The sequence below is a fragment of the Chanos chanos genome, chromosome 3 (assembly GCF_902362185.1).
Source record: "Chanos chanos chromosome 3, fChaCha1.1, whole genome shotgun sequence".
Lineage (NCBI taxonomy): Eukaryota > Metazoa > Chordata > Actinopteri > Gonorynchiformes > Chanidae > Chanos > Chanos chanos.
In genome coordinates this window covers 21,598,456-21,623,610 of record NC_044497.1, presented here as the reverse complement: position 1 = coordinate 21,623,610, position 25,155 = coordinate 21,598,456, and the positions used below count along the sequence as shown (strand labels likewise).

At 38.0% G+C, this 25,155-nt stretch overlaps 1 protein-coding gene across 1 annotated transcript in view; it reads left to right on the top strand.

Annotated features, from left to right (window-relative positions):
- Positions 1–934: 934 nt before the first annotated feature.
- The window catches only part of st18 (ST18 C2H2C-type zinc finger transcription factor), an 81,926-nt gene continuing 57,705 nt past the window's right edge, over positions 935–25,155 (top strand). The window contains exon 1 of the mRNA XM_030767654.1: positions 935–1,070. Within this exon, the coding sequence (XP_030623514.1) occupies positions 935–1,070 (136 nt within the window). The remainder of the gene's footprint in view (positions 1,071–25,155) is intronic.

Sequence of the window (25,155 nt, the reverse complement as noted above, 5' to 3'; positions counted from 1 at the left end):
TCGTACACACACAGGAAAAAAAAAAACATTTTTATGCATTTTTATCTGATGAATTTTTTAACCAAGTATTAGCCCAAGAATCCCTGGCACTTTTTGATGTAACCTGAAGGCAAATGGTTCAGATTTATACAAGTTATTTACAACAAGAGCCAGGCCAGTTCTCTGAAAACTAGGCTGGAGATCAAAGGATTGTTTTGATCTGTACTTAGCATATTTGTTTAACCTAGCCAGTGATTCTGCAAAGTGCACAGGCTTTTTGGTGATATGCAGAGCATCCCTTTATCCTCCCTTCTCTTGTGTTAGCTTTGGATTTAAGTACTTTCTGTATTTAAGAGACAACTGGATTTGCCAGCTTTTGAAATGTAGTTGCCCACTGCTTGCAGTCTTGGCACTCAGAAATAGATAACTAGGTATGTACCAAAGCTAATCCTGATCGGCCTTGTAATAGTATTTGTGGACTGCACGGCACCCAATTAGGGCATAATGTGTTATTTCTCTTTCTGCTAAGTTGGATTAAGTGTGAAAATATGGTTGTTTTGCTCTTTCTCTTGAATGTTTACTTCTTCTTGAATGTTTAATCTGCATATTTTTTTCCTCCCAGTTTCAGGCAAGCTGTCCTCAACTAGCAGTTAGTAGTGTGTCAATTGAAACAGAGAGAAAACACTGTCGAAATATAGCCATGCAGATGAGGAAATTCTCTGGAAAGCCATAGGAGTGTGTGTGTGTGTATGTGTGCGCGCGTGTGTGTGTGTGTGTGTGTGCGTGTGTGCGTGTGTGTGTGTGTGTGCACGTGCTCACGCATAATCAAATAATGCTCTCTTACTTGTGTTGGCGAGAGAGTGTTGGTTTACTTGCACTGGGGAGAGGGGGGTAAATGGCTCATGAGAGGGATAAACCTGGGAAGTCATGCTGTAAATGTGTTTTACAGAACACAATGAAAGGAGGGGACAAAGCGATTGTGGCAAAGTCCTTTGGAAAATGGCAAAGCAGCTCTCAAAGGTCCAGGACCATGGAGAAGCCGGATGAATCTCCAGAAGCAGGCAAGGTGGAGAACCATTCCAGCTGCACCTGTGAGTCTTCTAGAAAAGGCAAGGAATAATGATAAGAACTTCCCTTTTCATTGCACAATGTAACACATTTTGAAGTGGCCAGTCCCATTATAAACTTAGACTTGTTTTGCATTGATTCAGTAGCCTGCACCCCAGTAATAAGCATACAAACAGCATTGTCAGTGGTGAGAATTCCTTTAGAGGAGAAGTGTTTCCCCAATGATAGGGTACTGCCAAAAAAGACAAAGCAAAAAAATAATAACGATAAAAAAAAAAAAGAAACAAAACATAAACAAACAAAACAAAACAAAACGAGAAAAAAAAACAGTCACAGGTGCTTGGGAAAAGAGAGAACAGAGTGAATGGCCGGTGAAATCCCCCAGGAGGGCTTTCAGTAGGAACCAGTGCAGTGGGGAGACTTTTGACAAGGATGTTTATTTGAAGCCAGGTGGGGCAGTTAGCTGAATGCGCCTACGTCCACACTATTCAAATGCTAATATGGCTCCAATATAACTTTTATTTCTCTCACAGTGATGCCAAGGACAGTAATAATGGGACATTTTTTGAGCACAATATGGACAACAAATGCGCAGATCAACAAAGTCTAAGACTTAAGAACACTGTTATTCTGTGTACAGTCAAAGTGCAGTACTCTCTCCTCATAGAAAAAAGTATTTTAGCAAAATTGTTATGCTCCTGTCAGAGGAGCAATGCAGATGGCTCTGTCACTCTATTTCTGCCATTATCACAAGCTCACTTGAGGCAATTATCAAACTCACATCACACTGAAGTCAGTGAAATATAGTCATTGAAATATAGATTAGCCGTCTATTTTGCTACATTTCAGCTAAATTTCATTAACAGCTCTGCTACTTCAGTACTGTTCACGTTCGAAGTGAATTCAAATGAAATGGCAGAAGTATACAGAAGTTATCTGAAGTAAACTGACACATCGTCTACAGGTTCTTTCTTGTTTTCTTTTTTTCTTCCTTTACATAAGTACGTATAATAATGAAAGACAGCACAGACCATTAATCAATCCAGATTAGTACAGTTTAGCTCACACTGTACAGAGTAAAATACTATGGGTTACAGCTACATTATTTCCGCTGAATAACTTTACAGTAATGATCTTTTTAAATACAGTTTGGAATAGCAGTATTGAATGAGTGATATGAGACATGACAGGTAGGTCTATAGAGAGAGGTTTGATGATGTTGTGACACAGGCAGTGCCTGTGTGACAGGCAGAATGCACTCAGCATAATTAGTGACATATCTCCTCATTTGCACCTGTAATTCAGCAAACACATTTTCCCTCTGTGTGTCACTGATCTCAAAATAGCCTCATTCATGTTAGCTTCGGTAAACAGCTTAATGTATAAGGAACATTGTATGGTAGTTTATTTAAGAGGATCATTGTATGGGAGTTCATGCTCTTTGGTAGATTGTGTATAAGGAACATTGTATTGTAGCATATGTATAAGGAACACTGTATGGTAGAGTTTGTATAAGGAACACCGTATTGTAGTTTATGTATAAGGAACATTATATGGTCATTTTATCTGCAGCAGTACTCGTGGAATCTATTTCTCTTTTGCCAAGTGTTGCTGGTTTTACATTTTGAAATAAGCTTGTGTAATTACGAATAGAACTGATTTTACTGTTGGTTTTTTAAAGGTCAGGGTCACCATCATGTTGTGTTCTTACAGTGACTCTGTTGTTGGGGATTTAATGGAAAGGACAGGCCATGTGAACACTTTCAGGATGCTCACATAACTGGCTTCTCATCCCTGACATCCCTGGGGTTTCACATTTACTGGCCGTAATGTGACTTGTTTAACAAGACTTAAACAATGACTTGGGTATATGTGTTTGTCACAAATACCAAGGTAAATGTTCCACATTAAGCAAAATGGCCAAGATATAAGTTAATACACATTTAGTGTAACTACACACGAGAGATCTGCAGCTTTGCCTGAGGCTGGCCACTGGTTGCACTATAGTTAACACATTATATAGAGTGTAAATATAACTATAGTTGACACATTATATAGAATGTATGCAGTATATAAACTATAGTTGACACATTATACAAAATATATATATATATAAAATATAGTTAACACATTATATAGGATGCACATAAAAATATAGTTGACACATTATATAGAATGTATATATAAAGCAACATAAGTTCAAAGAGTTAAATCATTAAAATGTACAACAAAAAAATAATTAAAACATCTGGTAGGCTGCCCTTACTGACTCCACACCTAAGGAATGACAGCTTCTGTATTTAAAAAAGCATTTTTATTTAAGGAAAACTAGATTTTATCCATTTTGACTACTTAACAGAAATTAATCCACCTGCAAACTTTTGTTGATCAGCATGGGGGAAAAAAAAAAACTTGCCTGCAGCTTCTCACTGTTTCCATCCAAAGGACACCAGGAGTTAAAATGTTAAAACTCAGCTCCTCTGTAGTTAAAGCATTAAATTAGATTAGTCTCTAACCTCTTCATTTCTTTCTCACTATGACAGCAGTCACCGGGATAAGTCCACTGATGTAAAGTATGAAATTACACACTCAAATACCTCTCCTTTCATCAAACTCAGCCTTACTCGACCATAAATGGTATATTCTATTTGAAGTATTTCCACCAGCTGGTTGGGAACACATCTTAGGCTTATAAGCTTTCATTTCTGAAGTTGTTAATGGAATGAAATTCTTTGTTGGCATCTTTGGTCCTGAAGTTAGCAGTTAGCAGTCATGTATTAGTTTCAGATATAATGGAGCTGGATCTATATTCATAAGAGGATACACAGCAAATTCACCACTGCTCAATTAACACTAAGCGTGTATGTAGGACATGTGGGCAAATTTACACACTCACTGTTAACTCAACGCTCTTGGTGTTGTTTTTATCACTGGAGAATTTTTGAACAGTGTTGTTTTTGTCACCGGTGAATTAGTGAACAGTTTTATTTTAATTACTGCTGAATTAGTGAACATTTTTATTTTAATTATTGGTGAATTAATGAACAGTTTTATTTCATCACTGGTGAATTGATGAACTTTAATTTAATTATTGGTTTACTGATGAACAGTGATATTTTAATCACTTGTGAATTGGTGAACTGTTATTTTAATCACTGGGGTGTAGGAAAAAGTATTGTTTTACTTTACAAATTAAACTGGCTGCCACGAAGGTGAACACAAGCTTATACATCCACTTTGTGAGCAGCTGAAAGGCTGTCCACAGACTGTGTACTCATGCAAGAGCAAGAACAAACACCTACTGTGAACAAAATGAATGAAATAAGAAAGTTTGGACAGGGCTCATGAGTATTTTATGTAATTCATAGAAAACAAATTGCCCATGTCTGTTTCAGTCAAATTTCACATTTTTCCCAAACTCACAGATCCTCAATAAATGAAGGGAAGTTATGCATGGGGTAATTCATATGAACTAAGAACTGTCAGTACCCTGCTACAGTCACACCAATGTTTTTCTATCTTGGGAGGCATTTAAGACAGAAATCCAGAGATCCTTTTTATGACATTGGAAGCAGTCTTTATTTCTATCGGACAGATCAAATACCTCAAATTAAAGTGTGAACCATGCTCAACACCTGAAATCATATTGGCTCTTCCCTGGTGTGTCAGGATATTCCTGTTCCAGCACATAGATAACAGCCCTCATAGCTCAGCCAATCACATAGAGATGTCATGATGAGTTTGTTGCCACCATATTTCATGTCTGAACATTGCACTGTTGGCTTTCTGTTACACTAAAGGCACATGAGTGATCTTGCTCATATCAATGGCACTGGTCATATTTGAGTGGTTTTATGAAATAAGGCTCTGTCCTACATTTGCAGCCTACATTTAAAACACTGGTTTTCCTGGAGGATTTACATTAAAGTGACTCTAAAATGATACTGGAAGTGCAGTTTTCCTGGAAGATTTATGTTAAAGTGACTCTAAAATGATACTAAATGCTGCTCTCAGTCTGAGGGACTGCTGGATGCTGAGACTCACATTCCTGTGTGGTGTTTAATAGGTAGTTTTACCATTACAAAATTAACACATCCGAGCTGAGACATTGTTAAACACGTAATTCAGATTGAAAAAGCACTAGGTAAAAATAATCATAAAATACAATGATCATGAGTACGTTAGTAAAACAAAAAATAATTAGAGAAAAGCATATTTATTGACAGGTTCACATTTCCTGAGGTAATCCAAATGATTTCCTTGGTTTTCTTTGTGGATTTATTGACTGTACTCTGTTAAACATGGTTCCGCCATTTTTCAACTGTCCTACAGTAGTTTCACATTTGAAATCATTATTATTGTCTTTAGCAATGCTGTGCTGTATAGACATTTTCTAGATGATTAGTTGTGTTAAAAGTTGCATGTTTTATCTTATATAACTACTTCTAAAAGGCAATGATAACGCAAGCATTTCAAATATACCATAGTATTTATAAATAGCATCAGAGGTATTATAATATTGCCTTTTTGGACCCCACATTGCTGAATGTTTGGATAATTACATGGAGGCTGAGTGTCACAGAGATGCGGGTGGTTGATAAGACAGCCTATTTAGCTTTTTTCATGCTAATGTACAAATATGAAATATCTCATCTTCTAATAGATGGCTGTTCTGTCCTGAAAAAATTACTGAAAAGTAACCTGATGTAAATCTACCAAGAAAATCCTAATAGAGCTCTTGCTGTCAAATGCAGTTTTGTCTACCTTTTTGCCTTTTTCTGAGCTGAAACTATGAACTGTTTTAGGGAAAACTGTAATTTATAGCATGAATATTGGGTGCGAGAGAAGGGCAACAGTTTCTTTGTGATGGAATTGTTCTCTGAAAAGCCTAAGGGATTCAACAGCATATTCAGTCACAATTTGTTTAATGTCTTTTTTTAAATAAGTATGTATCGATCTATATGTAGTCCTTCAGTCTTTAAGGGGCTTATTTGGCTGATTGGGCCACCTTGCACTATGAAATTTTATTCCTGTGTTGGTCCTAGGATCATTCTCAGAGAGTCTTGTTAAATGGTTCACTTGGCATTTTTGTCTGCATTTGCTGAAGATAGACTGGCCATGATTGGATTAGCCACGCAGCTGCATGATGTAAGTCTTTGTGTTTGGTGGTGGCATGTTCTCTGTGAAAGTGTTGCACTGATAGACTCTCAATTTAGGTCATGTATCAACACTAAAGAAAAAGTCAAATAGCCTAAGTCAGTCCATACAAGCACCCTGGCAAATGTGCAGGTTCTACATGATTTTTCCATAAGTGAACAGATGTCTTGACTAGAAAGGCAGTGTGTGCGGTATTTTCACGTGGAGCCCTGAGCTCAGTGCTTCTGTGCAGACACTGCAATGCTGACATTCTTCAAAAGATGGTGTTTCTGTGCTGCTGTAAAACTGAGTGTTATGTTCATTTAAAGAGGACAATTGGTCATGGTAACAACACTAAATACAGTCACACATATTCCATGTAACTCTGTGCAAACATGTGACTTGTGCATGTTGTTTTAGTTATTATTTATTTCTCATGATCTACAGTCTTGGAATTTCACCAGCCCATCAGCCCTTTACAAATCTAAGGATTTTTCTATTTCACCCAACAGGAGGGTTAAACTCTTGCAAATTTGTATTTTCACCCAACAGTAAGATTAAACCTTTATGGATTTTTCAAGTCTCGCCCAACAGTAAGGGTAAACTTTTACAGATTTTTCTATTTTCACCTAACATTAAGGTTATACTTTTACATCCATGGTGTTGTGGATATGACCACGACAAGCCCTATTCCTCTTCTATACTAGAAAGAAGCAAAATGACTGTATTTGACTGGAGGTTCAGATGCTTGTTTATCACTTTTAAATACCGTCATCTTCACTGAAATCCCCTCTCAAAAGAACCTTTCAGTTGCTGGAATAAATTCAAATTAAAATTTAAATCCTTCTTTGCATTCCTTCAGCCTCTTTTAAAATAGCTGCCTCCTTTTTGAAAGCTGTTTATGTAGTGATCGGTTCATAATCCAGTTTGTTTCTCTACAGCAAAAAAAAAAAAAAAAACCCCACTGAAATCGTATTATCACTATCTGTGAGAGATGATGCGGGGAGCCAGACTGTGGATCTGTAGGAAGTTTTCAAAGTGCTAAATCTGAATAACACTGCAAATGCCTTTTGATAGACTACTTTGACAGAACACAGGGATTTGACTTGCAAATACTCATAGGACATTGTATTGCGAAAACTCGGATGTATCAGATGCCCTTTGTGGTGTTTCTGCAAAAACAAGACAATGGGGAGCTTGCACAAATAACGGGTGATATCAGAGAGTTTATTCTTCCACTGTGAGAGGGTAGCGCCAGGTCTGTCAGGTCAGCTGATGCACACCCCCTTCTCAAAAAATCAAACAACCAAACAAGCAAACATTCTCAAACTTCTCCTGATATCTTTTGAAAATGTCCTCGTTTACTCAGCTTATTCAGAGAAGTGCTCATCTCCTTCTGCTCTCTCCTGGAAAAACAAGACTGCATCCCCTTTGGCAACTGTAGAAGAACAAATTCTAAATCAATAAATTAACACAATCTACATGCCTGCTTTTTTCATAAATTTCATGTGCTGCTCAAAGGACAAACAACATGGACGACTTTTTATGGTTTCATTGGAGTGTGCCAGATTAGAGTTATTGTTGGCAAACAAATTATAATTGTATCTCAGAAAAGTTAGGAAAGATCTAAACAAAAGAAAATCAATGATTGAGCCCATTAATCACTCATAGCGAGGTACTCGTGCTGAAGAAACTTACTTCATAATCAATTCCTTTGTTTTCTTCAAAGGGCATTTGCATGCTGATTCAGGACTGCTTATTGGATGCAATCAAAACATTGTCATCCACATTAATAAGTGGGTTATTTGTACTCTTGAGTGTGCCACTGAGCAGTGCTGACAAACTAAAGCATTATACCAGACTAGTCCTACAGGCCAATCTCAACATGAAAGACACAATTGCAAAATAATCAAGAGATTTCAGTAAAGGCTTGGATTTTCACATGTTACATATTTTTAAAACTGTTCCCAAAATATGCAGCATTTATGATTGTGACAGCTCGTGGGGGGATTATATTTGTGTAGCGATTTTAAAATAACTTGTTATTTCCTACCCATTCTCTGAAGATTCAGTCTAGCTAGTTTTTCACGTAAACTCCCAGGATGCTGCAGTCACAATGCTGATTGGTTTCCATGGTTTTCATGGGCTTTACCTGTTAACTATGGTTTTGTTTTATTAGAACCTTCTCCATGTTTACCATTTTGCTCATTATTACTTATCCTATGTGTGCTGTCCTATTTTATAAAACACTAAATGCAAGGAAAGGAAAGGAAAGGAAGGGAAAGGAAAGGAAAGTTTTTGTAACATTGCAACACTTTGAGAGTCTTTATATGCATAGTGAAAGTATGTAGTTGCATCATTGTAACACGTGTTAGCTGATATCCTGTGCTGTTGCACAGTAATAAAGATGTTATTGATCATGTTTTGTATTAAACAATATCCAATCAGTATATCTCAAATATCAGAAATATTATTTTCCTCCACCTTGACCAGCTAAAAAAAGGCCTGGCCGTGTTCAATCAAACTGATCAAAACAGGTCCTACATCCATAAACCTGTAAGTAAAAAACTACTCCAAAATCAGTCCGTGTCTTAACTGCTACACAGCAGTAGGAAACATGATTAATAATATACTATTCGGAATTATTGAAAAGATCTGACTCCAAACAGGATGGTGTTGAATTTTTTTGAATCATGTCTATATTAAGCAAACATGCTGTAGTAACACAATGACTTGTGATGGCTGATGCATTAGCCCACAGATATGTCTTAGTGCTCGGGGCTATGTGATTGAGGAAAAAATGACTCTCCAGCAGTCAGGGCTCCAACCGAAATATGATCTTTCTCTGCAGACAAAGCAAGCACATCAGTCCTGGTCTGATCACTGATCATATGAGGTGGTTTCAGCTCAGACATCTGAAACAGACGACTGGAAGGAAGCCTACAATTTAAAAATAACACAACCCTGCTCCAACGAAACATCACAATAACAAGCATTTACATACATCTACATAATGAAGACAGGAATGAAAAGGTCCTTTCGTCAGGACACATTAGTGCACTGTACAGTGCTGATAGCATGTTAATGCTAAAGACACAAACAAGGAATAAGTGCCATGAAACAGTGTACGCTTACATTATGGCCTACAGTTTGACGGTGTAATTCATATGTTTACACATGATTAATGTGGAGAAAGGTTGTGAAGAATGGTTTCTTTCCTTTTTATTACAAGAGAAGTCAGGTGGCCTCCAAGACCAAGGGTGTGTCACTGTTGTGATCTTTTGGCTAAATCCTGGGATTTCAGTGGAAAACAGGGTCAAATCCAAATGTGTAGGCTCTAGGGTTGGGCATGCTCTGATTTTTCTCAGTCTGGGTTTGTACAGGTTAGGAACCTAGAAACCTTGACAATGTTAAATTTGGCAATCAAGAATGTGTAGAAGTAATTGCCAAAATGGAAACACTTGAGTAAAGGGGAACACAATGTAGGTGCTACACAGGTCTTAAGCAATTAAACATCTCATCATTTGGAAAGTCAAATAAACATCTCATTATTTGGAAAGTCATATAAACATCTCATCATTCGTGAAGTAACATAAGCTCAGTATGTCACCCTGCTCACTGTTTTGCCCTTCCGCCTGTAGGAGCAGATTTACTCAGAGAGAGCAGGTTTCACTGCTGTAAGTTTAATGTACAGGCATCAGGGGAAACACTGTGGTCAAAAGTATGTACGTTCTCCACTGCGGTGTTCACATGTCAAGCACAACAGATGAATGGCTCTGGCACATCTAACTGAAAACATCAGTACAGAGTATGAGGAGGCAGTTTGATCAAAAGCAGCCAGCAGGAGAACTTCACACAGAGGGGTTTAACTGCTTACTAACCCTAAAAATGCAAATTTTTAAATAAAGTGTTGCAAAGAAGACGTCAAGTATGTTTTGTACACATAGAAACCCACAGGCCAGAGCTCTGGCTTCCCATGGTGAGGAGCTCTTCCCATGGTGAGGAGCTCTTCCCATGGTGAGGAGCTCTTCCTATGGTGAGGAGCTCTTCCCATGGTGAGGAGCTCTTCCTATGGTGAGGAGCTCTTCCCATGGTGAGGAGCTCTTCTGGCTTTGTTTTGGTGAAAGGTTCAGGTTCCAGACACAGATTAGGTTGACTCAGCCAGTTAGAGAGCATGGTAAACACCAGTAAATAACATTATTCTGAGTGATTACCTTCAAACTGTGGGGAGACATTTCTACCCTGACAAGAGTGGTCTCTTCCCGGAAGACAATGCCCCACTGACATGAGTTTTCACTGAACAATGCAGTGAGACTGAAAACAATGCAAATCATATGCCACGCCCCTCTCAGTCTCCAGATCTGAACTCAACTGAACACTTTTGGGACATTCTGGAGCAGGGCTTGACACAGTGACATAGTAGAATCTAGATCACATAACTCAACACCTTATTAAGATTTTTTATGTTCGTGTTTCTCTTATTTTGGCAGTTACTTGAAAGATCTGTCACTTGGCACAGTTACACATTTACAATATTAACTGACACATACATTTTCATCTTTCTCTGCCTTTTGGTAGTAGTTTTCCTATTGTTTGAGGAAAAATTGTTTTCTTCCACCATTAAAATCACAGACTCCTGGGGAATTTATGCCGAAGCTCACAAAAGTTCTCTGGGTGACCTTGTGGTGACCCCAGCTCTTCATTTCTGTCGTTACCTATAGCCGGCTTTATGTGAGTGCGGGCTTTGTGTTAGTGTATTTTGTACTCATAGATTATAAGCAGTCACCTCTGTAAAAGATTAGCAACATAGCTGGATACTGTTTGTGATGAAGAGTGGTACGTTAGCCCAGTCTTGTCCTGTTTTGTTTTCTCTCCTTGGGAGATTATCAGTTTATAGTGAAAAGATGACAAAAATATTGATGGACCATGCATTTTTCTCATCCTGCATTAATAGTTTGATACCTAACAGTAGCATGTTATCCTATGTTTAGCTTTACAAACAAAATACTGACTACGAACACTAAAGGCTGACTATGGGGAGCAGAAACTCTGTTCATTAAAATTTTAAAGGTTCCAGAACATTTTCAGTTTTTATGATTTTTTTTCAATTAACATTTTCAGTGAACAAATGGAGTATTGAGCTACTGGTTTGAAGGTGAAGGCCTGGGTGGCCACACACAGCTGTGTCAGATAAAACATATACATCTTGCAAGGCATCATCACAAATGCAGAACAAGAGATGTCTACACCATGGAAATGTCATGTCTACCTTTTAAAATAAAGCAATGTCACTGAACAAATTTATTCTGTTCAGTACAAAATTTGGAATATGAAAATGCCATTTGTTCATACAAAGTAGGTAGGATAGGTTATCCACATTTGAGTAAACTTATTAATTAATTTTCTTCTTCTTCCTCTTCCTCTTCTTCTTCTTCTTATTACTATTATTATTGTTATTATCTTTGTTATTGTTGTTGTTGTGGTTGCAGTGGTGTTTCTGCATTGTTCTTTAAAAGCATACCCATATGTGTGGAAGTGATTTTGGATTTTGGATGAAATTTGGATGATTTTGGATGAAATTCTGTGTGATACACAGGATGGTGTAAGTGTTTTGACTAAATTTTGGGACTCATTTTTATTACTTTCACATGAATTCTGACATGTTTCAGAAATGTAAAGGCTCAAATGTAGCAAACATAACTTAATGCACCATCCATGAACATGGTTTGTGCAAGGTCTGTGACTCGTTAAGGGGAGATGACCTCTTGCTATGGAATTAGATTATCTTAACTATAGTCAACCTTGGCATCAGATGATTGGACCTGGTTACATGAGACAAGTTCCAGGTAACAATTTGAACAGAGACCAAACATTTGACTTCAGGGTTCCTGCAAGGGATGTTTCCTCACAAGGGCATCATGCACCAACGAAATGAGAGTGACGAGATACTTCCGGATACTTTCAGATAATTACGAAATTACATCACTTACACAGTGAAAGCATTGTAACCAAAGTAACTCTTAAAGCTAACAGATCAAGTATAGGCTAATGCAGCACATGGTGATTTGCCAAACTCATGCACACAGCCCCTGAATTGAAACAATAACTGTGTTTGTTTAAGAGCTGACAGTTTGGATTGTGATGGAGATTTGGATCATGATGTTCATTTTCCTGCCTCTTTCTGATTAATCAGGCTTCGTGATGTATCAATTTAAAATGTAACTTACCTAATTATTTTATTTCTCTCACACATAAGAAAAGGGACTAAAAACCATCAGTGTTCACAGACACACAATGTCACCAGTATATTTACATCAGATCATTAAACTCACATTACATGTATAGGAGCAGTTTGTCTCACTCAGATCTCTTTTTAATCCTGCAAGAGAGTGGGTCTATAATAACCTGGCTCTAATCTGTGTGCTGGAATTGTCCTTAATTTAAACCTGCAGTGTGAATCTCCTGCTTGTGAAATAGTAAGGTAAACAAGTGTCAGTGCTAGATCATCTTACTGTAAATGTCTGTGTCAGACTTCAGCAAGTCAGTATGCCTCCTTGTTTTAAGAGTCTTCATCATTAAAATAATGTTGCCCAAAAAGGAAAAAAGAAAAACATTTCTTGGTGAAGACCATGTCATTGTCTATGGAGAGCAGGATGTGTATACAAGTGGACAGGTAAATGGGTGGAAAGCACCTTTCACACAAGTTTAGTCAGGTTAGACATTTAGCTACATGCTGTGGTAGCTATGAATAGATATTGCTAAGAATAGCTGAACTAAGAAACCGGAATAAGCATATAAAGATGTATATATTTGACCTGTGGACAGAAGCAGGCTAACCTACTGCAATTACACAACATCCCAAATATGCCCCAATACTGATCAAAGCCACCTTATTATTAATTCAGATATCCATTTCAAGAGCAACATATTCTAGAAATTATTGTGAAGGTTTAGGTTTTAATGAGCTTTCGGAAGTTATTTTTACCATATGGAGTCCCTTTAGATATGCAGTTACCAGATGTGTTTTTAAGGAGATACATTGTATATTGCATGACTGAATAAGGCTTCATAAGGAAACTCATAGCTGCCACCTCAAACAACACAGAACACTGGCTAGGTCATCTCCTCCAAAAAAAAAAAAAAACATGTTCCTGTAGGTCACAGTTGTAACACTTGAAAAGAATATTGTGACATGGTATTTTTTTTTTTTTTTAAGAAGTAAGGATATTTTATTTGATTGGCACTTTTAAAATCTCCGACTACGTGATGAACCAGTTTGTACAGGTCAAATGGATGCTGATGGTTTAAACTTGTCTTCATGAGATAAATACACAACGGAACATTTTACTGCTGCAACAAATTACATCGAAAATAACATCAGTTTCTGGGACAACCTGGAAATCTACTTGGGACGCCCAATTAATTCATTATAGCTTTAACTTTAGCTATAGATAATTACCAAACTAAATAAATGAACAATCATGTATTTGGGATGTTCTACAAGTTAGATCATCACCTCAGAAAGATTAGAATATTAATATTAGTTAGCTACCAAAGATTTCATTTTACCTATCTGTCGTTAGAGCTGTGATAATCCTGTAAACATGTTTCTATAACTACCTGGCTAGATAGCTATTTCCTACACCACATTAAGAATCTTCTTAGCTAATGTTAGTTCACCATGTTGGGAAGACAGACAACACCTATTCTGACTTTAAGTTAAAAAGTCCTTTCCAAAGTCCTTACAGATGTGAATTAATGCTGTTGTCTATTAATGCTATTGTCTAGTCCCTACATGTGTAGATGGTCTATAGAATATATGTGACTGCAAAGAACAATTACTGCACTAGCAAAGGAAAATTACTGCACGAGCAAAGGAGAATTACTGCACTAGCAAAGGAGAATTAATACAGAGCACAAAGAACAAATGAAGGCTCAGTGTTATAACTGATATATCAGTTACATTCAATTCACTCAACAGTGCAACTGCATCCAACAGTTTATGCTATTCAAGCGGTTCTGGAGAGCCAAGTTCACTAGGCTTTTAGACAAGCAAATCTGTGCAGGGCTTGAATTTCAGTGCAGAATTGTGGGTATTGTGCATAATTTCATCAAGTCCCGCAAATCTAGCACTTATAATGCAGGAAATTCCCACACACATTTACAGTGGTGATGTTCAGCCAACGTTTGCACCTGTGCGGAATGCAGGACAACACACTTGGCGTGTGAATGTGATGGCTAATGCAGTTGAAGTGTAAGGAGGAAACAAAGGGGCTTCTGAAAACCACCTACTTTATACCAGAAAATGAATTGGCTAATTCATTGGCTAATTGGTCATCTGGGTAAATTCATGAAAGAGATGGAGTGTACTTCTTTCAAAAAGCCGAATACAGACACATCAAGTTATGGAAGCTACCTTAGTGAGAAAGGTCTGTCAGAAATGCACCAAGCTATTGCAAGTACACTTGTGGAGGATGTTGACAAGGCTGTGCTAAAAAGTCCTGTGTTTTCCTTTGTACTGGATGAGTCCACAGACATAAGTAACAGGAAGTGACTCATAGCATATGTAAGGTACACAGATGACAGCAAGATTAAAACAAAATTGTTCAGGATCTCTGAAATTGTAGATGGAAGAGCAGACACCATCTTTGGATGTGAAGCAATTGCTGACAGAGAAGATTTGGTTGGAAGAAACTTGCGGCAGTTTGTACTGATGGTGCTGCTGTTATATGACACAGGATGCTGCAAAGGAGTTATTAAAAAACTCAGAGAGGAGTTCAACTTAAAATTGGTAGGGGTGCATTGCACAGCTCATCATCTTGCTCTTGGTGCTGGTGACACAGCCAGATCTGTGCAACAGGTGAGAAAGTTTCAGCAGGATTTGAGGTCAGTTTTTGTATTTTTCAGCAATTCTGCTGTCAGAGGTCACAAGCTGCATGAACTGCAGAAACAGTTGGATGAGCCCCAACTGAAGTTTACCCAGCCACATACAGAGAGGTGGCTGTCAATTCAAAATGCTGTATCAGTGGCGTGTCTCAGATCACTGAAAGCCCTGAGAGATGTGCTGTAGCACATTGCTGCCTCCAAGACTTCTACAAAGGTCTACTGACAGCTGTCAGACAGTTCAACTTTGTGGTCCTCTGTCACATGGTAAAGGATGTACTTATACATGTGGTCCTTATCTCAAAACATTTTCAAAGAGAAGATCTGGACCTCTCCACAGTCCAACCAATGGTTGAAGGTACCAAAGAGGTCCTGAGAGAAATAATAGTCCACCTTAGTCCTCCAGAAGAGGAATTCTTCAGCTCTCTTCATGGTAACAAGCTTTTTGACTTCAACACTCAAAAACCAGCCCTTAATGACATGAAGAGCAGGTATGTAGGATCCTTGATAGATGAAATTGATAGAAGATTCCCTGCTGACACAATGGATATTCTGTCATGGTACACTGTTTTGGAACAAAAAAAAGACATTGTGGCAAAACAGTCCTTTTAGAATTTCTCTGTCTATGGTGCAGAGAAACTTGAAAACCTACTGACTCACTTCTCGTGTAATGTTGTAGCACCGCCACATATGGGTTTTAGGAATCCCTTTTTTAAATTCAAGGTAAACAGGATGACGGTTGACCACCAATAAAGGGAATCCCTATAAGGTAACATTCCATCCCCAAGATGTATTATGGTTGTTTTAATGTTTTACTAGTCTGTTGTTTTGTTTTCGTTTGCTGTGTTTGGGGAAATCAGCTGGCCGTCAAACCGGCTGACTCGCCAACCCGGGAACTTTCGAAATACTTTTAAAAGGAGACACGGGTGTGGCAGGGGAGGAAGCGAAAAGAAAGCCAGGGAGTCTGCGGGGGACCTGAACATTTAAAGTGCACTTAAAATAAATTAAACTGAAAAAGGAACTCCGTGGATGTTTCCTTATAAACTTACAAACACCGCAATTCAGGGCTGAGCGCGGGTAATCTTTTCAGATCCCTATCCTGCCGGAGCGGTGAGATTGTTCTTTTTTTCTTTTAGTTTTTTGCTGGTTACACGGTGGAGTTTTTTGTTTTTTGTTTTTTTTTGCTGTTCGTTGATTTTTTTGGGGACTCTTTTTTTCGTATCGCGTTGCATTACGTTGCATTTTTTTTTTTGTTGAATGACTTTCTACATTGATTGCGCGACGAGCACGGACACGGAGGGAACCATAAGACTGGCGTTTGGTTTGTATGTGTGAATAAGAGGTGTTGGGTTAGTGTTTGGGTTGAATATTCGATCAAGGCAATACATTTAAATAACGGCCTCTTCTGCGTTGTCTACTTATTGTATGTAACAAATCGAATTTGCCGCAATTCACCAAGGAAACATCAGTCTTATCTTAAAAGAGGATCAATTTTAACCCGTGTGTTTTTTGGTAATGATCGCTGTTTGATAACTGATCCTTACAATGTAAGTGCAGAGGAAGCTTAATCAGAGTTTGTAATGCTGAAGCAAGTCATGGTTTCCAGTGACTCCTATGCTTCATTTTCCTTTCAGCAGTTTACAGAGACTGTGTTGCATGAACATGGTGGTGTATTCAGTGAAATGGAGAAACTCATTAAGGTAGCTATGATCATACCAATTGCAAGTGTGTTGTGTGAACATGGGTTCAGCACACAAAGCAGGATTAAAACTAAATTCAGAAATTCACTGAGTAATACAAACCTCACCAATCTAAAGCTCATTTCAGAGCTTTGCCCTCTCTGAGAGCAGTTTGATTTTAACAGAGCTGTTATCAAGTGGAAAGACATGAAGTGGAGGAGACAGAGGAGAGGGAAAGAATAGAGCAGGGAGATGAGAGAAAAGGGAGACACCAAAAGAAAGACGAAGGACACTGTTGCAGCTCAAAGAGATGACCACTAAGAGAGGAGAAGGAGAAAGAGACATCAAATTACAGCAATGTATATAGTTAAGAGAATCCCTTTAGTTGGAGGAAAGTAACAAAATGCAATGTGAGGTAAGTATACAACAAGGTAAGACCTATAGTTAAGCTCACAAATAGTACTCCCCCAAAGTGTATAACCCCCCCTGCCCCCCCCCCCACCCCCCCCACCACCACCATTTTTAAAGATTGAAATTAAGCATGTAAATATAAAACAAAGTGGCCCAAAAACAGACCCCTGAGGGACATCAGATACAATGGGGGAAGAAGCTATGTCAGTGTGAGACCTGTCTGATCGGAGAGATTGGAATAAAACCTATTAAGAGCAGTGTCTTTAACACTAAACCTGCCATCTGGGATGGAATGACCTACTATAATGGAATCCACTGCATTATCTGACTGAACCAACCTGGACCAGGATCTCTCATCTGCATTTTAAGCAAGACAGTGAGTTAGTTTAAAAAAGGTTGTGTCTGTGTTATGTCCTGAGCAAAACTGGACTCAAACTGAAAAGACAGTGATATGGAGGCAAATACTTCTTGGTTTAATGCAGTTTACTAATACCTATCTGACCTTAACCTTCAGGTACCTTACCTCTGGCATAGTAAAAGATCTAAAACAAACAAGTTCATCAGGAAATTTACTCTCTTTGGATGGCTGCCAGTAAGCATGATTGCTCTTTTTCTTGATTTAATTAGAGTAATTTGTTTTTCATTTACTTTGACATACTGGACAGAAAGGTGATCAATGGGTTTAGGGCCTAAACAACATCTCGTACAACAGATATATACACAACTTCATGCCGACAGTTTATATACATGAAACAAACACACGCCAATACTGCAGGCGATACATCCAAGCAGACAATCTGAGATACATGATCCCCTGTACTTAAAAAGGATTTTTTCGAATGTATCAATGAGCCTGAAACAAAATTAATCCAGTCTCTGAATGCAACAACAACAGCAAAAAAAAAAAACAGTGCCGTCTAAGTGCCCTGGTCTTCTGAAACCCAGCTGGATTTTTTTCTAGAACATCATCATTTTTTAGAAGGTCATTGAACTGTTTCTAAAATGTCTAAAATTGCTTAGCACAAATCTATGCAGACTGTACATATCTTTGTTGTTCTTTAAGCAGAGGTTTATCTATAGTTGCATGAAGACCATCTGGAAAGACCCCTGTTTCTAAGAAACAATTTGCCATGCAAATTTCATGCTAAAGGGGCTATTGAGAATTTATGTCGATAGGCCAGTGGAGCTGAATATAGGGTCCAAATAAAAGACAGTGTACCTTACTATCACAATCAAAGTATATAGGCCACAGTCACTCTCCCTGTCATTGTCTGTCACTTGCCACCTATTGGCAGACATCTGTTTACTTGTAGACTTAATCATGTATTTGCAGACTTAATTATTTCTCCCCATCAAGCACTGTATGTAGCTTAACAATAAAGGATGACATGTAATGTGGAGAAAATGCTGTGAGAGACAACTCATATATGTGTTAATGTCATTCACCTCAAATGAGCCGGCTATAGCAGAGAGACAGCTGTAAGAGCTTATGGATAATCAGGCATTCTTAACTATGCTCTAAAAAGGGATATATATTTCATTGTTTTGTTTTTTTTTTAAAGTTGGAATAAGAGATGGGCATCCCATAAAAGGTACAGTTGGAACTCACCCATATTGGATGGAAGTGCAATTGGACCAGTCTGAGGGCTGGGCCGGGTGAGTAAAAGATTGATGGTTGAAAACAAAACTCTTGCATCATCCTTACATTGCTCATGGAGAGTGTCTTGCATTCTAACCTATTTTATTAAAAAATTACATAATGATTAATTGATTTTGTTTTTCAACATTTGCATTCAGTTTTTCAGCTCCACCTTTAAAAGTTGGGGTGGGCTTGTTAGTTGAAGGTATGCTTTTGATTCAAGGTTCCTTTTTTTCTGGGGTAACCATATATACAGCGCTGCTTAACCTTCAGTTTTAGCCAGTGGCTGTAGGAATAAGTCAGCATTAGAATGAATGTAGTGTTTCTACATTCATTCTAATCATTCTCTACATAGCCCCTGTTTGCATGTGTGCATGAGATTTAGAAACTCCATTGCATCATGGTGTGTGTATGAATTATATTCACCAGTAATCTAAATCTAAACATAATCATAATTACTGATAAGAATGGACTGTAGTTTGGGTAATTTATTTAGAAAGAAAATGTTTTGCACCGTGCCAGTATGGTTGGTTGGCCTTGTAGGGAACCTGTCTGATAGTAAAAAGAGACATGCTTTCCAAAGAAAAAGTCTGTAGATGACAGAGCCTGTAAATATAAGTATTCCAACATTACTTTTTGCTAGGCAAACAGATTGAAAGGAGGCAAAATGCAGTTGAGATGCTTCAGAAAAAGACGTAGCCCCATCTGTTTCAACCAAGTTTCAATTCAAAATAAAAAAAAGTCTTATATTTGCTCAGATACAAGACCACTAATGAAAAACAGCTTGTTTATAAGCACTCTGACAATCAAAAGAACTACTACACGTTAACTGAATTAATATTCTGTAATGTCACAATCAACCAAAACTCTTATGGCAAATGGAGTAAAGGCCGCCACAATCAGAACATTGTGCTTTTTATTGTTTAAGATTTACAAATCAACTCTTATTTTACTTTGAAAGTGTAGAGTAGACATGTTTGGAAGAAGAGAGTGCGATAACAGACTGTTTTTTTTTAAACTGCTCCACAGATGCATTCGACCTTGAATAAGTATACTGCTGTTACACAAAATGGCTGACTGAAGCTGAAACAGCCCCTGTACTTTAATCATTTTACAGTGTAGTGTTTCAGTCATTAATATGTGTAGGTTTGACAACACCATATGTATTGTTCTGAACAGTGAGGTCTGATGGTATTTCACTTTGCTTACATAATTGACAGACTAATGCAAAAAGCTTTTAGGCATTATCTTTGACCTGTGGTGATACTTCTACAAATGCAATCAAACGTTGTCTACAAACATGCTGCATACTTTCGAAAATATTAAACCTTATTTGACATGTAATTTTATCACATCCACTTTTGCTATAATTTTCTCTCATGGTCTTAATTTTCTCTCATTGTATGTATCAAAACAAACAAACAAACAAAACAGATCAGATGTCCAGAGACTCTTAGATGGACTTTGTTATATAATGGAAAAGGCACTCAGGGTGGAGAAGCCTACTGAGTGTTATTCTCTGAAGAACAAGAATTTCCTTGTTGCATGATTTTCATTTGATCAAGAATGTTGTTCAAAGTTGATCCTTTTAAAGATTTTATTTACCATCGTGTTTTTTTTTCTTGCTTTTTGTTTAACAGCTGTTACTGAAGTATTTTTCATTTGACAATATCAGTGATCCTGATCTGCTCTCTTCTGGGGCATGTGATTAATACCAAGAAATACAATTTTATGACAAAAGAACTAATTCACTGTGTCAAATGGGCAGACTTTTAAAAAGCAGTGACAAAATTGGATTTTGGAAGTAAACTTGAAACAGGAGATGGTCAGTTTTCAAACCTCTGCCTGTGACTTGCCCTGATGGAAAACCATCCTTAAATGAGTGACATGTAAATCTCAGCAGACAAAGGCTCAGAGCAGAGATAAGCTTGTTTCAAGCGGAGAGACGAAGCCCCCGCCCCACCCCCGCCCCTTCAACACACACACACACACACACACACACACATACACACACACGCTTGCTGGGAGTGTCTTAGCTTGCACCCACTCATTTTTGTGTCTCAGTCATTTTGAACACTTGGCCAGGGTTGCCCCCCCACACGTTTGCCCTGCCCCTCGGGCTCCACCCAGGCGTGTGGCAGTCTTTGTCATTTAAATCTGGCCTCTGCTTGTTAAATGTATGCATACTGTTTGCTCTCTGGCAAAAGGGAGGGGGGGTGTATTTACAGAAGTCAGCAGGATGTGGGGTTACAGCGACGTCACTACGGCTGGGGCTTTTTGTGAAAAGGGGCATGTGATATCTCGGGACTCCCCTCTCCCCGTTTGTACTTGAGCCTGTCTAGCACACAAGATAGCACAGAAGGTCTGCGAGGCCTAGGGGAGGAATTACACCTAATTACTCAAATAACCGCCAGGCCTGCATGTTCTCTTAGTTACCAAAAATCACCTCCAGGTCCCTGACTTCAAAATCACACTTCAGCAGCCCTGGGGCATAAAAGATTTCTCTGCTCTTGATTTAGTGAATAAAATACAACAAAGAGAATGAGAAAAAATAACTTGGTTATGATGACTGAAAAAATAAATCAGCAGAAAAGGCTTTCATTACATACTCTTGTGGTTGTTGTTTCCGTAGCAATAAAGTCCCAGACACTGAAACTCGTCTGTTGAGCCATTGTTATCATCTCTGGCCATCTGCTGCTGAAGAGTGACAGTCCATCTCATTTGCATGCTGAGTGATATGGGGGAGTGGGGGGGTGGGGGGGGGGGGGAGGGTTTGAGAGGGCATATGTCCAAACATCCATGACAACAATGCTAGTGAAAGTTTTGGGGCTGCACAAAGACACACATATATGTATACAGACAAGTGTGTGCACACAAACGCACCCATACACTAACATTCATTTAGTGAAAGGAAAAAAAGAACGATAAATCCACATCCATGAGGAAAGTGTAAACGTGTTTGTCTGTCCCCTCTCTGTGGGAGAACCAGTCTGTATGTTTTGCGGATGTGGGAGTGGAGTGAGGAGAGTGTGTGTGTGTGTGTGTGTGTGTGTGTGTGTGTATGGTCGAGGGCTGCTGTTGATGTGCAAATGTGCATCATATTGAAAGGATCTGAATAGAGGAGGTGTGACGTAAAAAGAGAGCCGAACGCAGGTGCTTATCTGCGGGCTGTCAGAGCACACTGTGTCATATTCCGGGGGACTACCTTTCAAAAGCTAAAGCTCCAGCACAAGACAACACAACATCAGGGGAGAGACAGAATCAAAATCAAACTTTCAGGACCATTGAAGTAGGTTTGTGTTATGACTCTTCTCTCATATAGTGATGTCATTTGTGGACAGTAGTTTGTGCTGATGCGTGGGAAAATGTACTTTATGTTTGGATTGATTTGATCGATCTTTTATTAAGAAATGCAAGGTTTTTTTTTTTTATTATTATGCTCTTACAGAAAAGTTTTTTAAAACAATATTCAGAGAGAGTTTTAAGATAACAGGGTTTTTTTTAAGCTCACAATAGATCAAAATGGATGAGTTCAATGATGCCCATGATTCTCGTGTAAACTCTTAGAACTGGTGTAATTAATCATACAGGGGTGAATGGTGGTTTCACAGATTTTTTGTTTGTTTGTTTATTTTTGTTTTTGTTCTCAGATTAGATATCTTCCCTGATGTAAATCAGTTTTGTCAGTTTTGTTGGAAAAGAGGGTGATTAATTTCTCCAGGTTTCAGACGGCATGAAAGCAGATTAAATGGCTCAAACTGTTTTTTTTTTTTTATTATTAGGAGGAATGACCTATTTTTGATCATCCCTACAACATTAGATGTTGTCTACCTAAATGAAACCCTGAGCATTTACAAAGGGCATGAGTGAGTCTTAGACAAACTACTTTTAGTATTGTGAGCAGGCATAAGGCTTTGAGAGGGTGAGCAGGGCTTTACACTGGCAGCTGAACAAACAGTATGACAAGGTTCTATTTCATTCTAACTTAAGTCATCAGCACAGAACAGGAGAATATCTTTACTGTGGTTCTATATTATGTTAGATTCATGCTCTCTGCATTATAATCACTGTGTTTTATCTATGTCCACAAGAGACAACATTATCTGTGTTTTACCCATGACAATATTATATGCCCACACAGAGAGAAGGCCTGTGCTGAAAGAAAGTATGTTTTGACATACAATTCTTTTTTTTGCAAGTGCTGCGATCAGTTCCAAAATTATGATAAACAAAGTAAACTTTCAGGTGAGGCAAGATCAACAATGAGATTTTTTCCGCCTCTTGGTTACTTAGAAACCACAGCATACAGGGTCATCGGTATCAGGCACCTAGAGGATGAAATTTTGGTTTTGACAATACAGCACATGCTTCTTATAGTGCTAATGTATCAGTGATACACTGCCTTAAAAACCCACATCAAATAAAAAAAAAAACAAAAAACATATTTATCGGGTTAAAATTATTGAATTGATTTCAGCTTTACATATATGTTATTTGGGGACAATACACTTTATTTATGATCTTCAATTAATTCCCACAGGTTTATATAAAAGACAAGAAAATTATCTGTGTCTCTGTGTAAGGTAAAAGTAGTGTTTTTTTGCAGTGTTTTTGTTTTGTTTTGTTTTTTTGTTTGTTTGTTTGTTTGTTGGTTTCCTTTAATTTCAATCAATTTGAATTAGCAGTCGTGTGTTTATTCATATTTTGGGTTAGCCATGCGGTTAGACTGATATACACCCCGCATGGTATACTGAAATGTAATACCATACAATGGTATTTTGAAATTTCTTATCCAAATCAGCACCAAACGAAATATTTAGTGAAAGGTTTATGTTAAAGTAAAAAAAAAGAGAGAGAGACAAAGGAAAGTAGACAAAAAAGAACAGCGAGGTTCAGTGAGTCTTATATTTTTACATTTGAGGATTGATTTTGAGTATTAAATAACTAAAAACATAAAAGCTGTAGCAACATCATCGTAACAAAACAAAAACAGTAAAGAAAGTATTTTGACATAGATTAAAGCGAATAAAGTATTTAGGAAAATTGTACCATGTATATAACAGTGAAGAAAGTGTCTTGGATTGACGGCAGAGACCAACCGTAATCATGACAGAGTGACGGCCTATTTAAAAGGTAAAGGCCTGTTTAAAGGCTTTGAAATGCAGAGGTGAAGCTCAGGCCTGTTTTCTGATGTTCTCTTTTTTCACACTGGCGACACAGACGGGAAAGCAACATATACTGTTGCGGTGAGGTGCAAACATACATTTCTCTCCCGTGGTCACTTCATTCCAGTACTGTCTTTCCTCTCCCAGTACACACACACACACACACACACACACACACACACACACACACACAAACACACAAACACACACACTAGTTCAGTTTCACCACAGCACAGTTAGGTTTTGCCTCTCTGTCAGTACCCATTGTTAGGCTGTGGAACTGTCCATGGTACCATTTACCCATTTACATCCAAATGAAGTGGATTTGTGATAGTGTTGGAACAGTAACCAGAATAAACAGGTTAAATTTTATTTCACACTGCTTCACCAACCTCAGCCTTTTGACCATTTATGCTTTTAGAAAATGGTGTTTTGAAATCAGCCAACCAGTGAGGTTATAGGTGTTTGTTTAAGGTCTGGTGAACAGTTGGTTGTGTTGTATCAGGATGACTGCTCTAGTGAAGAGTCGTCTTGTATTAGACTCACTGCGATGTTTTTCCATGTGATTTTTGAGACTTCAGCTGTGACTCTTGCCATGAGTGTCCACACACTGAGTGGCCAATAACAGAGAAAAATAAGTATTTTATGGTTGCTAAACATGTCTTTTTTTACCTGATTTTTATCATGCACAAACTTCTGTCAGTTAATCCAGGAAAATGAATTATGTGGATTTAATTCAACAAGGTTTCAAAAGTGCTCCATCTGCTTCGGAGCAGCTGGTGAAAGGATAAATGTAATTAATTACTTAACTTTTCAACAGTATTCCAGAAAACCAGAGCTGACAGAGGGCTGATCGGGAAATGGATTTCAGATCAGTACTGTGGTATAAATATTGCATTTTGGCATAAACTACATTGCGTAGTTTTATTTTGCGCTGACGAAGTAACTGCTTAAATTTCACTTCTCTAATCAAGGATACACATACTGTCACTGGTAGCTGCACTAATGACAAAAATAGCAATTTGAAAATTTATCATCTGTCTGAATCCTTTATATATTGAAGTAACTTGAGTTTCCACTCATATGAGTCTCTGAGAGCACTGTAGGAGTTGTACTACAAAAAGGATATTCTTTTTATCATTTATGGATCTGTAAGGTTTCAGTGAAAGTTCTGGTGACAATCATCTGGATGTGA